General features: G+C 39.9%; 3 protein-coding genes across 4 annotated transcripts; 1 reads left to right on the forward strand and 2 right to left on the reverse strand.

Annotated features, from left to right (window-relative positions):
* Positions 1 to 243: 243 nt before the first annotated feature.
* LOC149923640 (uncharacterized) lies at positions 244 to 1,365 on the reverse strand. Its single transcript, XM_090161040.1, has 5 exons — positions 1,183 to 1,365; positions 1,042 to 1,097; positions 903 to 965; positions 793 to 840; positions 244 to 722 (listed from the first exon to the last, which is right to left on the reverse strand). Exons 1-5 carry the CDS (start codon positions 1,238 to 1,240, stop codon positions 288 to 290), a joined length of 660 nt encoding a protein of 219 aa, XP_090017166.1. The 5' UTR covers positions 1,241 to 1,365; the 3' UTR covers positions 244 to 287.
* Positions 1,366 to 7,485: 6,120 nt separating this feature from the next.
* Positions 7,486 to 8,463, reverse strand: LOC149923641 (uncharacterized). Its single transcript, XM_090161032.1, has 5 exons — positions 8,363 to 8,463; positions 8,222 to 8,277; positions 8,083 to 8,145; positions 7,973 to 8,020; positions 7,486 to 7,902 (listed from the first exon to the last, which is right to left on the reverse strand). Exons 1-5 carry the CDS (start codon positions 8,418 to 8,420, stop codon positions 7,534 to 7,536), a joined length of 594 nt encoding a protein of 197 aa, XP_090017158.1. The 5' UTR covers positions 8,421 to 8,463; the 3' UTR covers positions 7,486 to 7,533.
* Positions 8,464 to 10,625: 2,162 nt separating this feature from the next.
* On the forward strand, positions 10,626 to 13,483 carry LOC149923642 (uncharacterized). Of its 2 annotated transcripts, none has more exons than XM_090160544.1 (4): positions 10,626 to 10,710; positions 12,094 to 12,289; positions 12,382 to 12,524; positions 12,601 to 13,483. In XM_090160544.1, the coding sequence occupies exons 1-4, from the start codon at positions 10,695 to 10,697 to the stop codon at positions 12,882 to 12,884; spliced, it is 639 nt and encodes a 212-aa protein (XP_090016670.1). In that variant the 5' UTR covers positions 10,626 to 10,694; the 3' UTR covers positions 12,885 to 13,483. The 2 variants fall into 2 exon arrangements, with proteins under 2 accessions (XP_090016670.1, XP_090016671.1); XM_090160545.1 differs by having other exon boundaries at positions 12,094 to 12,283.
* Positions 13,484 to 13,861: the final 378 nt, after the last annotated feature.

Raw genomic sequence — 13,861 nt, forward strand, 5'->3', positions numbered from 1 at the left:
CATGTCGATGTAACTCCACAAAAGATGAGGCATTTGGAAAAACTGTTACACAAAGTTTCCAAGGTTGTCGAAGGAGGTGAAAATTTAGTACGGCTGAAGTGGCATTTTGGACGAAAACCCTCTTAGCATGGGTAAATTACTGCTTGTTACGGCATGCATAATTCATTTAATTTCAAACCCCAGGATATTCGATGAAGAAACACTAAAAGCATAAATCATATTAGACGATCTTTATTGACTTTCTATACATATTTCCGTTGACTCCTTTAAAGAGGTCATCGGCGTTATTACGATCTTCTGGTGATACGGCCGAAAATATCTTTAGCGGCGTTGGCGGCTTTGTTGGCGATATCTCCAGCGGTGTTCGCGGCTTTGTTGGCGATATCTCCAGCGGTGTTCGCGGCTTTGTTGGCGATATCTCCAGCGGTGTTCGCGGCTTTGTTGGCAATGTCGCCGGCTTTGTTGGCCATGTCTCCGGCGGTGTTGACAGCGTCATTGGCGATCTTTCCGGCGGTGTTGATGGCGTCATTGGCGATCTGCCCGGCGGCGATGGCGGCGTCATTGGCGATCTGTCCAGCCTTGGCGGCGGCTTCGAAGGTGACGTCCATGGCGGCATTGACCACCTTTTGGGCGGTGCTGCCGGCTACGCGGGCGGCATCTCCGGCACTGGCGGCTACCTTCTTGATGATGTCGTAAGCGGTTTGCAGGGCCTTCTTGTCGCACTGTCACGGTCAAAATGAAATTATAACGCTTCACTCGGGTGAACCAAATGACTCAATTCTTCCTACTTACGTCGGCGAAGTCAATGTGGCATTTCTTGATGAGACTTTCCAAACCACCCTACAGAGAAATAGTACCCCAATTAGCATTGTCCGTATTAGCGATTATCAACGACAACTTACGTCGAGGGCCAATTTGCTGGCGGAGCTGTATTGCCAGTAGCAAGCTCTCAAGTTGTTGTAGCACTGTAATGAAACGCCAGACAAACGTGGATTATTTGTTGGCCAGCAGCCGCACACTTTAAATACCGTCTGTACTTACGGTGGTGACGTCCAGGTTCTTGATAGTTTCCTTAGTTTCGTCATTGATTGTTTGACCTAACCACGATTGAAACTCAATTTCTAACGGGTTACTTTCGCGAGAGGCGTCCTTAAACTAAGGCACAGTTTCAGTCACACTTACCGAAAGCTCGGTTGATGGTGAGGGCCATCAGGCAAAGGGCGGCGACCAAGTACTTCATGCTGGAGAGGTTGAGGAGTGCGGGTCTAGCTGGCAGACAACTGTTGAGAGAGCGAAGAGTGATTTTGCTCTGGTTGGGAACTCTCTTTTATACCCCGAATCGAAGACACGCGGGCGCTTCAATTTGACGCTAATTGATTGATCAAAATGTTCTCGAACTAATTCCTTTCTTTCATTTTGAAAAGTATTTCATCTTCATCACCTGAATTCTTTTACTTTAAGGCCTTAAACCGTTAACTATATTTCTGCAGCAGGTGATTTTGATTGAGACATTTGTTATTTGGTATTTAGTCCACTAGCACACGGAGGAAACTAACGGGTCTAGTTATTTGAGAAATAGTTAAGAAAACTCAGTTATTATTTAACTAATAACCCCGACATATCGTATAAAATTTTATACCGTATGTATTATGTAACTTAATAGCAAAAGTATGACAGAAAACGATTCAGTTTAACAACCGTCTAGTAACCACCGGTGTAGAGTTATTCAACGGGCATGAGCCCTTGGCCGATATAATTATAGTTCGCAATTCATTATTGTATTTTCATTCCGTTGGATGGCTATGCTCCACGTTGCCTTGTCAACTGTCATGTTTTAATTTCTAATACACTCTAAGAAATTGTGGTGTTGTTTCAAACTGTTTTAACACTATTTGTACACTTTTTCATGAGTAGAAATTTGACACTGTAAAGGCGGGTTCACACGGGCAGTGTTTTCCTGATTTTCTCTATTTTCTCGTTTTACCACCTTTTCCCGTTGTTCTGGCGCACGGGAAAACGACTGTACACACGGACCAAATTTAACGGTTTTTTCCGCCGTCAGCGCTGCCGGGAAACGAGAAAACGGAGAAAAAAATGTTGAAATATCTCTACTGTATTTTCCCGGTTTTTGAAGCTCTTTGAGTTCGACTAATCAGCGAGCGTTTCGCTGTCACGTGATATAAGGAGCGATTTTGAAAGTCTTTAAAAGTAGGCTTAAGATATTTTGCGTCTACCACGTGACGGCATAACGCTCGCTGACTAGTCGAGCCCAACGCCCCTCAAAAAAAGGTTATCCGTTTCCTCGTTCCCCGGCAGCGCTCGCTGTGATAAAATCCGGTAAATTTTGTCCGTGTGTACAGTCGTGTTCCTGCGCGCCAGAACCACGGGAAAAGGCGGTAAAACTAGAAAATATAGAAAACCAGGAAAACACTGTGAACCAGGCTTTAGGGGTGTTTGATTACCCACTTTTCGGTGCTATCAAACCCCGTATTAACACCTTCACTCATATATTTCTTAAAAATTAGGTGAAATAAATGAGTTTTGAAACACCTTTTTTACAATATTTAAACACTTTTTAAAAATTCTTTGTTTGTGACACAAATATTTCCAATAACCGTGTAATAACACACTTTTAAAGAGTAAATTTGCACCTTGCAAGCGTTAAATCTCACCTTTAAAGGTGTTAATACACCTATTTAAAGAGTAAAATCACACCCGTGAAGGAGTTTAAAGCCCTTTCAAAGAGTTATAAAACACCTTTAAATAATAAAATTACACTTTTAAAGGGGTAAATTCGCACCTTAAAAGGTAAAAATTGCACCTTTTGAGAGTTGAATCACACCTCTAGAGGTGTAAATACGCCCTTTTAAAGAGTAAAATCGCACTTTTAAAGGTGTAAATGCGCACTTTTAAACAGTGAATTGCACTTGGTAAGAGATAAATAACACCTATAAAGGTGTTAGAATGCCCTTTTAAAAGGTACATTGCACCCATAAGAGCTTAATAACAATTTTAATTGTGTTTCCATGACATTTTAAAAGGTTTTATTACCTTTTATTAGTTAAAAATCCATTGAAATAAATACTTTTATACCACTAAAACAGTTATAATACCAAAACTAGTCTAGTTGAATACAAATTATTTACGTTTCTCAGAGCTCTAATTAACAAATTTATAATTTTATTTTAAAATTCACATATTTTTCATTTCACATGGTTTCATTTAAATTAATTCGAAAGTGTTTTTCAACAGTGGCGGCGCCAGGAATTTTCGCGAGGGTAGGCAAACCAAATAAAGGGGCCCCCGACCCGGGACCCCCCTTTTCTCAACGAAATGCTTCAATAAAATAAAGTAGTGATGTACATGACGAACAAAAAAGTTCTAACAACAGTAAAACGAATCCAAATATAACAGAACTGGTTTTATTTACTAGGAGATACCCCAAAAATTTTCTAAATACATTGTTTAATTGTTATTTATAAATAAATTTATCTCTTGGGACAATTTTGGGGCCCTTAAGGTAGGTAGTGGCCTACCTGTCCTACCCCCTAGCGCCGCCACTGTTTTTCAATGAAAAAAGTGTTGAAGTTTACAGCACGGGAAACCGGGCGCAATGGTAAAATGATAGAGACAATTAAAAAAAACGTGAAGTATAACTAAAGCAACGCAACAACGAACCGAAAACCAAGCTCGACAAAAGTATAAGCTAAAAAACAGAATGACGGAGAGATAAAATATTTATTAAAAACTCTCTGATTATTGATAGCTTAAGAAAAAAATAGCTTTATCGCATTTTTCTTAAGTAATCACCCTCGATTAAGATATTACTTAAGGCGCGGCGTAATGGCTGTTCGTCTTGGACCAGCTCTGTTATATAGAATTCACGGATGTTGATAAGCTTTGCGCGATGGTGAAATTGGGGGGTATGGATCATTTCATTGGCCCAGGCGTTGTCGATTTAATATTGTTATTTAACTCTTAAAATGGGCGTATTAACACTTTGAAAGGTGTGATTTAACTCTTAACAAAGGCGTATTAAAACTTTTAACGGTGCGTTTTAACTCTGAGAAGGCGTATTAACAATTTTAAAGGTGTGATTTAACTCTAACAAAAGGGTCTATTAACACCTTTAAAAGTGCTATTTAACTCTAACAAAAGGGCGTATTAACACTTTTAAAGGTGTGATTAACTCTTAAAAAGGGCGTATTAACACTTTTAAAGGTGTGGTTTAACCCTTAAAAGATGCGTCATAACTGATTAAAAGTACGTTTACATGTTATTGGATATATTGTTTCACAAACTGTGGAGAGTGCTTAAAACGGGTTTGAATAGTTTGGTTAAGGTGTTGAATCTGGGTTCTACTCATCAAATTGAGTGTAAATGGTGTTAGAACGGTGTGAAACGAATCCGAATTTCTTGGAATGTTTATCTTATTTAAACATTTGTGTAGTGTTAAGTCCCAATATTTTACACCTTTAACAAGTTGGCAAGCCAAAATATACCTATCCTCGGAAGAGTTTTTAATTTTCAGTGAAGCGTAACTGTATACGTGGTTCTGCGGTAGAACGCTCACCTGTCGTTCGAATCCCGGCCGATTAAAAAATTATACTACACCCAATGACAAAAAGAGGGCGCTTTTGGAAAAACCTTTTCCCTGATTCTAAGAAACTGGGTACGCAGGCCTGACAGACAGACCCACCCACCCACACGAAATGTGTAATTTGGACCACATTTAGGTAAATTTCATCAAGTTTGGGTAAATTGAAACATTTTTAGGGTAAATTTGTAACAAATTTTGGGTAAAATAAGGGAAAAATCTTATTTTGGTTGTAAGTGGTCAAAAACATTTTCGGTTGCCATGGCAAATCGAATGGGTAGTGCAACGTCTCCTTTTGGGAAATTTCATATCTCATATAGGTCCACATTACGGCCGACTTTGAACTAAATCGGCAATAAACACCTCGGGTACTCTGCTTGTAAGTTTACCAAGTAAAAACCCCTTATGTTGTAATCTATAATATAAAAGCCAAGAATAGATGGATCTATAGCATAAGCCCGAAAATGTGATTTTGAGTGGGATTCCTATTACATTTTTCCAGATATATGAGGTAAATGTTAAAGTTAACCCTAAAATCCAAGAATAAAAGAGACGTATAACAAGAGGATAATTTTATTGTTACTGAAGAGTGTCCACATCTTAACACGCTCCAAAAATTTTGAAACTATCATTAAATTTCTAAGAAAAATCTATGTTATTGGGGAAGAAGCCTAACTTGAAAACACGCTCTCCCACGTGACCCTAGTGACACCCCCTTCCGCGAAAGACCTGGTCACGAATACCAGAGGAAGCGTATAAATCAGGGCCATTTGACCCAGTGACCTAATGCACAAAAAGAAATAATAAAAGTTATAAAAAGGCTACTCAACCTGGAAACAAAAGGAGAACAAGAAGTCATTCGGTGGCGGAAACTTCGCTCCACCATGGACCGACCCGAACTTCGCTCCACCATGGACCGACCCGAACTTCGCTCCACCATGGACCGACCCGAACTTCGCTCCACCATGGACCGACCCGAACTTCGCTCCACCATGGACCGACCCGAACTTCGCTCCACCATGGACCGACCCGAACTTCGCTCCACCATGGACCGACCCGAACTTCGCTCCACCATGGACCGACCCGAACTTCGCTCCACCATGGACCGACCCGAACTTCGCTCCACCATGGACCGACCCGAACTTCGCTCCACCATGGACCGACCCGAACTTCGCTCCACCATGGACCGACCCGAACTTCGCTCCACCATGGACCGACCCGAACTTCGCTCCACCATGGACCGACCCGAACTTCGCTCCACCATGGACCGACCCGAACTTCGCTCCACCATGGACCGACCCGAACTTCGCTCCACCATGGACCGACCCGAACTTCGCTCCACCATGGACCGACCCGAACTTCGCTCCACCATGGACCGACCCGAACTTCGCTCCACCATGGACCGACCCGAACTTCGCTCCACCATGGACCGACCCGAACTTTAATCAGAACTTAGAACTGTAGACATATCTAAATTTAATATGAAGCCCCTAGAATCATACGTTAGTTCAGGCAGTCCCCGCGTTCATCTAGCTACTAAAGTTTCTGATTCCAAGACCTCCATCTTAAAGGGACTTTCAAGTTAGGGCTGTGGGGGGGTTGAAGACCATCGAAAAAGTTTCAATGACGTTTATTGAATCGACTTCCGACCCCTCACTACACACTCAAAACTTACTGTTGAAAAAACAGCAAATACGGTTTATAATTTACAGCAAGGTGCAGTTGAAGTGGGTTAACAGCAGTTTGTCGCAAAATTTACAGCTTTCTGCTGTATTTTGAAGAAAACAGTAGCGACTGTAAAAATTCATATTCGTACGGTTTTTAAAATGACAGTTATATTAAAATTAACAATATGAAACCGTGGTTGACGTTTTACTTCAAAAATGGGTAAAATTTACCACACGTTGCTGTTTTTTTCTGTTATAAACGGCAAGCGCTAGTATATAAAACCAGTAATTATTATTTAGTTGTCAAAACATTTTTTTAAATCGCGCAAGTTTCATTTTATTTTAAAATATAATAATATTCGATAAAAATATTTTTATATACTCTTTTGTATAAGTAGCATCCCACGAAAAATGCTATATTAATTATACAACCCTTGTTCATCGTGTGCTTAATAATTTGAAACCAAGTTAATAGTTTACTTTCCTTTGGTTTTCCCTATGATCAACTAGAGTTGTATTCATATTTGTCGATTAAATTTTTCTATTGGTTTGTAGAAATAATTTGTCAAAGTTTTTGTTATAATAATTTTAATAATTGATAAAAATTTTTATATACTTCTATCATGAATAGATTAATAAAATATTTGGAAATTTTATATAAACCAACGTGACAATGGTTTGATCCGTAAAATTGTTGATGAAATTTAGAGGTTGTGAATGGGTTCTGTACGAAATACGTTTGATAACTAAAACTACGGCAATCACTGAAATAATACAAACATTGGGTTTTACTATATAAACTGCGTGCATTTACCGTATTAAATACGTCTGGAATGAAGATTAAATAAACAGCAATACTCTGTAAATATAATTTTATCTTGCTGTCCAGTAAATTTAACAGGAAGCATGACAATAAAAAAAAACAGTCAGAGTTGGTTGTGAACTTAACAGCATTCTGCTGGCATCTATGCTGACCGCAGCTTACTGTAAAATTTACAATAATATTTTTCTGTGTTTACTCCCTTGAAAGTACCTTTAAGATAAAGCCAGTTCAATATTTAGAACGGAGAAAGCTACGGCTGAAGTTGCATTTTGGACGGAAACCCCCTTATCATGGCCTACTGCTTGTTACGGCATGCATAATTCATATAATTTCAAACCCAAGGGTATTCAATGAAGAAACACTAAAAGCATAAATCATATTAGACGATCTTTATTAACTTTCTATACATATTTCCATTGACTCCTTTAAAGAGGTCATCGGCGTTATTACGATCTTCTGGTGATACGGCCGAAAATATCTTTAGCGGCGTTGGCGGCTTTGTTGGCGATATCTCCAGCGGTGTTCGCGGCTTTGTTGGCAATGTCGCCGGCTTTGTTGGCCATGTCTCCGGCGGTGTTGACAGCGTCGTTGGCGATCTTTCCGGCAGTGTTAATGGCGTCGTTGGCAATCTGTCCGGCGGCGATGGCGGCGTCATTGGCGATCTGTCCAGCCTTGGCGGCGGCTTCGAAGGCGACGTCCATGGCGGCATTGACCACCTTTTGGGCGGTGCTGCCGGCAACGCGGGCGGCATCTCCGGCGGTGGCGGCTACCTTCTTGATGATGTCGTAAGCGGTTTGCAAGGCCTTCTTGTCGCACTGTCACGGTCAAAATGAAATTATAACGCTTCACCCGGGTGAACCAAATGACTCAATTCTTTCTACTTACGTCGGCGAAGTCAATGTGGCATTTCTTGATGAGACTTTCCAAACCACCCTACAGAGAAATAGTACTCCAATTAGCATTGTCCGTATTAGCGATTATCAACGACAACTTACGTCGAGGGCCAATTTGCTGGCGGAGCTGTATTGCCAGTAGCAAGCTCTCAAGTTGTTGTAGCACTGTAATGAAACGCCAGACAAACGAGGATTATTTGTTGGCCAGCAGCCGCACACTTTAAATACCGTCTGTACTTACGGTGGTGACGTCCAGGTTCTTGATAGTTTCCTTAGTTTCTTCATTGATTGTTTGACCTAAACACGATCAAAACTCAATTTCTAACGGGTTACTTTCGCGAGAGGCGTCCTTAAACTAAGGCACAATTTCAGTCACACTTACCGAAAGCTCGGTTGATGGTGAGGGCCATCAGGCAAAGGGCTGCGACCAAGTACTTCATGCTGGAGAGGTTTAAGAGTGCGGGTCTAGCTAGCAGACAACTGTTGAGAGAGCGAAGAGTGATTTTGCTCTGGTCGGGTACTGCCTTTTATAACCCCGAATCTAAGACACATGGACGCCTGAATTTAACGGAAATTGATTGATTTTTTCGTTCTAATTTGTGTGTACGCGTGTTCTTTTCTATAATCGTTTAGTTTGATATTTTTGACAAAAATGAATGTCGTCTTATTAACAATTTATTTCTTCCTATAATTGATTAAGCTGGGAATTTTCTATACGTTTCGAGGTATCTCTTCAGTTAAATATTCAACCAACTTAATATTTAGTTTCTAACAAAATTTCATTGATGCTACAGATATATCGCACGACCTTTCTAAAGTTATATTAGGATCAGACATATCGGTACCTACGTACCTAGTTTGAAACTGTTTGTGTGAAAGCTCAAAAATTATCTCAGTACAACATATCAAGGATTCAGCATAGAAACATTTAAATACGAAAGTAGTTTGCTAAATATTTACTCGCCAGTATTAAAAGCAGATGGCACTATTTTTTCTATATTGGAATCTTCCACAGTAGAGTAATCGTAAGGAATTTCTTTTAAAGGAGAACTGTCACCAAAACCAAATTTTACAGAAAGATAGTAAATATATTAATAATAATGTTCCTGAAATTTTATAGTTATTGGAAAAGTATTTTAAAAGTTACGCTCTTTTTTCGCAATCTGCATCAAACGGCTTCAAAAATTTCAGAAATCGCGGTTGATCCTACGTGCAGCGCCAAAAGAATGAAGCGGCAAAAATTTGAGAAAGGGCGGCGTGTAAGGCGTATTAACTACAATCTACCAATATAACTAGGCTAAAAAGCGAAGGACAATGTCGTAGCAGACGACAGTTCCGACCGGAAAAAGGTAAAACCGGGGAAACAATATTTCGTTCACGAGATGGCGCTGCGGGTAGGTTTCAACCGAGCGGTTCTGAGATTCTCGAGTCGGGGGGGATAAATCACGAAATTTGGTTGGTTATAATAAATCAAATACTGGCAATATTAACGTGAAAAGTTTTGTATAACCATTTTCGGACGTCCTCTACCCATTTAAATGGTTTTTAACCAATTTTAGGGTGGTGACAGTCCTCCTTTAAGTGAAATCCATTTAGAACATTTTTAAGTTAGTTTATTTCACAGCATTTGAATTGAATTAAATATTTATTATTATCATTATTTTTCAGACAATCATTCTCTTTGTGAAATAAATCGTTATTATAAGGGCTGTGCACGGGAAAATGTTTAAAGCAAGTCTCGGCTCCGACTCGTTTCGAAAGTTACTCAATAGATGTCACCAAAAATAAAATCTAAACAAGCTAGTCAAGCCACAAAGAGTCTTGAAATCGGGGTCTTCATTTTGTATCGCGCTATACAGCTTGTATTTAATCATGGACAGTAAATTAAGAGGACATGTTTTCGATACCATTCTACAGTGCGTATCAATCAGCTCGAGATATTTCGAGGGAGTATTGCAAGGTCGTTTGTACCACGTGATCTTAAAATTTCAAAATGGCAATCTAATGCGGTTGATATTGTTACGTAATTTTTTGCGCTTTATATTTTAGTAATTTTTCATTTTGGTTTTCTAATTCAATAAAAACTATCAACTGATATTAAGTATATCATATTTAATCTATAAAAACGTTAAAAAATACAGTATCGTCCACTCTTAGCGATACTTGTTTTTTTTTTCAAATAACCTTAGTGTGATTAGTTTACGGGGGCTAATAACCAGGCTTTTTACCGATCCTTTAAAATCTACTATCCATGATTTAATTTATATTTATACCAATAGATGGAAGTACATACTAGGAGCGTACTTTTATTTTCTTGAAAGAGCCGAGACTTGCTTTAAATTATTTTTGGCGATTAAGTTCGACCATTCCTATCACTAGGTTCTCTCGTGTCAAGTGGAACCCCTAATCAAGGATTCTATATGTTAGAAGGATAGGTAGCCCTCCGGCCAGCCCGTGTTTTCAAAACGCTGGCAGCGCCGTCGATATTAAGAGAGCCTCTAAACGTGACGACCGGCTTTATAATATAAAAGCGGAACATTTTGGAAAAGATTGCCAACATTTTGAAATTCTTCTAATTGTCAACCGTATTAAAGGCTTGCATACCTGTATCGCGCGCTTTGATAAGATAAGCCATGCAGTGGATAATTATGTTCAGTTCCATTTTCGGATTATTTGACAATAATCATTGATATAAGTCGTACCAGGCTGAAAATATGCGTCAAAACCAACGTAGGTACCATATTTTATCTATTTTCGAATTTTGTCAAGCTGGATTTTTAGAATTTTGTCCTGCTGAATTCGTAGAATTTTTTGTCTGACTTTATTTGTAGAGTTTTGTCTTGGTGGATTCGTAGAATTTTTTGACTGACTTTATTTGTAGAATTTTGTCCTGCTGGATTTGTAGAATTTTTTGTCTGGCTGGATTTGTAGAATTTTGTCCTGCTGAATTTGTAGATTTTTTTGTCTGGTTGGATTTGTAGAATTTTGTCATGCTGAATTTGTAGATTTTTTTGCCTGGTTGGATTTGTAGAATTTTTAGCAATACTTATCGACTTTCTATTTGGCCTTTACCTTGATCAAAGAATATAAAGCCCCAGGAATGGAAGGATTGATATTATTGGCCACGTGTTTTGGCTGAGCTAGAAACATCCGGCAAAGCAAATCAGAGTAACCGGAAACGGCTACCGCAACCCGGTCTCTCTTTAAAAACGAGAGACGCCAAAGTTCCACTAGACGGAGCTACACCTTCCATTCCTGGGGCTTTATATTCTTTGCCTTGATGAATAAATTTGGGTGAATTTCAAGAATTTAAATTTCATACGATACTAGCTTTAATACTAACCGTATAACACTAACCCGTAAAAAAAGTTTAAAGGTCGGGACGGGCGTAAGGAGCTCAGAGAGGAGATAAGGCAAGCAAAGGGTTGGCGCTGGAGATAGGGGGAGCCACTATCCCTCCCTCGCTCTCTCCACCTCGAACACCCCCCCTCCCTCTTTACCTGGAACCCCGCCCCCCCCTCCTCCCCGGGCTTGGAGGCCGAGAACAGGCGGAAAATGGATAAAGGAAACAAAGAGGCGAAAGTTCAAAGTCGAGTAAATTGAATTATGAGTAAAATTTAATTAGTTTAATAACCATGACAGGTATTTGGAATTAGGCGCGTTTAGTTGGAAATCAGGGCCGGGAGTAGTGGCTCACTCCTGTAATCGCAGGCGTCCGGGAGGTAGAGTTTGTGGAAGGCCGTGTGAGGACGACTACCACTCCCCCAACGGGTGGTCGGGATACTTCCGCCACGGGTGTCCCCACCCCTGTCCCCACGTATCCCCCCGTTGGCGTGGCCGTTACACATATCTCACCCTGATTTGTCAGTTATTGTGTGTGTTCTGGTGTCTAAGGCCTCGGGTCGACACTGATGTTTGTGTATCTCAAAAAAAAAAGTTTGGAAATCAGGCCCTGAACATTGAGTTAAAATTTCAAACCTCTCGAGCTAACCGTTCTCGAGTTTTTAGGAACATGACATACCAATAAATAAATAAATAAAAGGACAAACTTTAAGTCTTATAGTTATAGATTTAGAACTAATTCGGCTTTCCATTTCTCGTAAATACGCGAAGACCAGCGCAATGGCGGCGATCCCATCTACCAGGATGCTAGGTCACTACGTCGCGGAGAAGTGAACACTGGATATCAACCAGATGGAAGCGACCAAAGTAGCCATCACGTTTCTATGCAGTCCTTTCAGGGTTCACAGAACTCACTCGATGGTGCGGGATATGACCCCAATAGGCCAACACTTCCTGCTGAGTACGAGTGATTGTCAATCGCTTCTTCACCATTAATTAATTAAATAATTAAAGACTTCCTCGTATCGTTTTAATTTTTAATTACTTTTTATTGTAAAGCCCAGCGACTTATGGAAAGAAAAGTCTTCCCTCAACTATTTTGACATTCATCAAGAAGAACAAATTGGTGGTGGGTCTCGGAATACTGGTCGTCGTATTGCTGTGCGGCGTCATTGGTTTGGCGGCCAGACCATCTTGTGCCAGTATGTTTCGGTTTCATTTACACCGATTCGCGAGCACCTATTTTTAGATAATAAGATCTGTTTAACGCGTATTTAGCTTGTAAGAGGTGTCCTGATGTGACGACCACCTCAGGAATATCTGAAATAACCACAGTAACAACGCTGGAGCCTACCACTGCAAAAGCCACTACTCCAAACCTGCCAGAGTCAACGACTTATGAGTCTACCACCGCTTCTATTACTACCCAACCAGATCAGGAATCGTCTAGTCCCACATCAGATCAGGAATCGTCTACTACCACGCCAGCCCAGGAATCGACTAGTAACCCTGTGACAACCCCCATGATTGCTTCTACTGCTAAAAGTACCCCACCAAAATGACATTTAAAACGGATGCATTTGGGGGTTACCAGACGTTTTAATTCGTTACCAGGCTTTGTGACTAACTAAAAGATATCGATGCATATCCATAAGTAGCATAATAAACATTAGTATGTATATTAAAAAATATTATCAGTGAACTGATTTTCAGAGATATTGCGGTATCAAGGCTTAGTTGAAAACTAAGCCCCCTAGTGTCTAAATATGCCCAAAGTGAAATATAATACTACCAAGGAGGATAATATACTACTCAGTTCGGTTGTGGGTCAAAATCAGAGCTGGATGAGAGTGTCAGTGTCGAATAAAGGTTGGGTACAAAAATTAGCATTAAATCAATTGCAAGTGGTATACTTATGGCTATTATGTTACTTATGTGGCAGACGTTTTTTATGTTCCTTAGGTTAAAACTCGAACAGTTTAATTGAGAGGTTAAGCAAAGCATCATTGAAAATTAAACTAGAACTGTGGAAGCCTGGACGTTCCCGTTCATAACACCGGATGCTTAACTTCTCTAATTTTAGGTTTAATGACGCCTAGCCATTTACTTACTTTGTTAAATAATCCAGTTAAATTTTATAAATTAACTTATTTTGACACTCTTTGTTGTGAATTTATTCTTTATCATTTAACGCTAAGTCCGTTGCCTACGTCCCATGTAATTTCTGGCATTTTAGTTCAACAATTTGCATACTAGGCGTATCTGGACCGCGTTGCCTAATCAACGGCAAAGTTTCAAAAGTCAAGACCTACATTTAAATTTGACCATAGAGAAAGAAGTCACTGTCGCGTTGTAACAAATATGCGATGCAATTTACGATTCTTTTTAGCTTAGAATAAAGAAATATTGGGACACATATTTTATTAAGTAACCGACCACCTTAAATGTAGTATGTGTAAACCCCCTTATTTGATCCAAGACGCGTCGTTAAAATGTACCCCTCCTTGCACGGACCTTTATTATAACGTAGGCCACTTCT

This window comes from Leiobunum rupestre, chromosome 10, assembly GCF_980474605.1.
Source record: "Leiobunum rupestre chromosome 10, qqLeiRupe1.1.hap1, whole genome shotgun sequence".
NCBI lineage: Eukaryota > Metazoa > Arthropoda > Arachnida > Opiliones > Sclerosomatidae > Leiobunum > Leiobunum rupestre.

Excerpts from the sequence above, each read along its gene's own strand:
- LOC149923641 (XM_090161032.1), bottom strand. The coding sequence starts at position 8,420 with ATGAAGTACTTGGTCGCAGCCCTTTGCCTGATGGCCCTCACCATCAAC. Across the intron at positions 8,278-8,362 it reads CACCATCAACCGAGCTTTCG|GTCAAACAATCAATGAAGAA; the intron begins GTAAGTGTGACT and ends GATCGTGTTTAG. Across the intron at positions 8,021-8,082 it reads CCAGCAAATTGGCCCTCGAC|GGTGGTTTGGAAAGTCTCAT; the intron begins GTAAGTTGTCGT and ends ATTTCTCTGTAG.
- LOC149923640 (XM_090161040.1), bottom strand. The coding sequence starts at position 1,240 with ATGAAGTACTTGGTCGCCGCCCTTTGCCTGATGGCCCTCACCATCAAC. Across the intron at positions 966-1,041 it reads AGAACCTGGACGTCACCACC|TGCTACAACAACTTGAGAGC; the intron begins GTAAGTACAGAC and ends GTTTCATTACAG. Across the intron at positions 723-792 it reads GCCACATTGACTTCGCCGAC|TGCGACAAGAAGGCCCTGCA; the intron begins GTAAGTAGGAAG and ends TGACCGTGACAG.
- LOC149923642 (XM_090160544.1), top strand. Across the intron at positions 12,290-12,381 it reads ACACTTCCTGCTGAGTACGA|CCCAGCGACTTATGGAAAGA; the intron begins GTGATTGTCAAT and ends TTTATTGTAAAG. Across the intron at positions 12,525-12,600 it reads GGCCAGACCATCTTGTGCCA|CTTGTAAGAGGTGTCCTGAT; the intron begins GTATGTTTCGGT and ends ACGCGTATTTAG.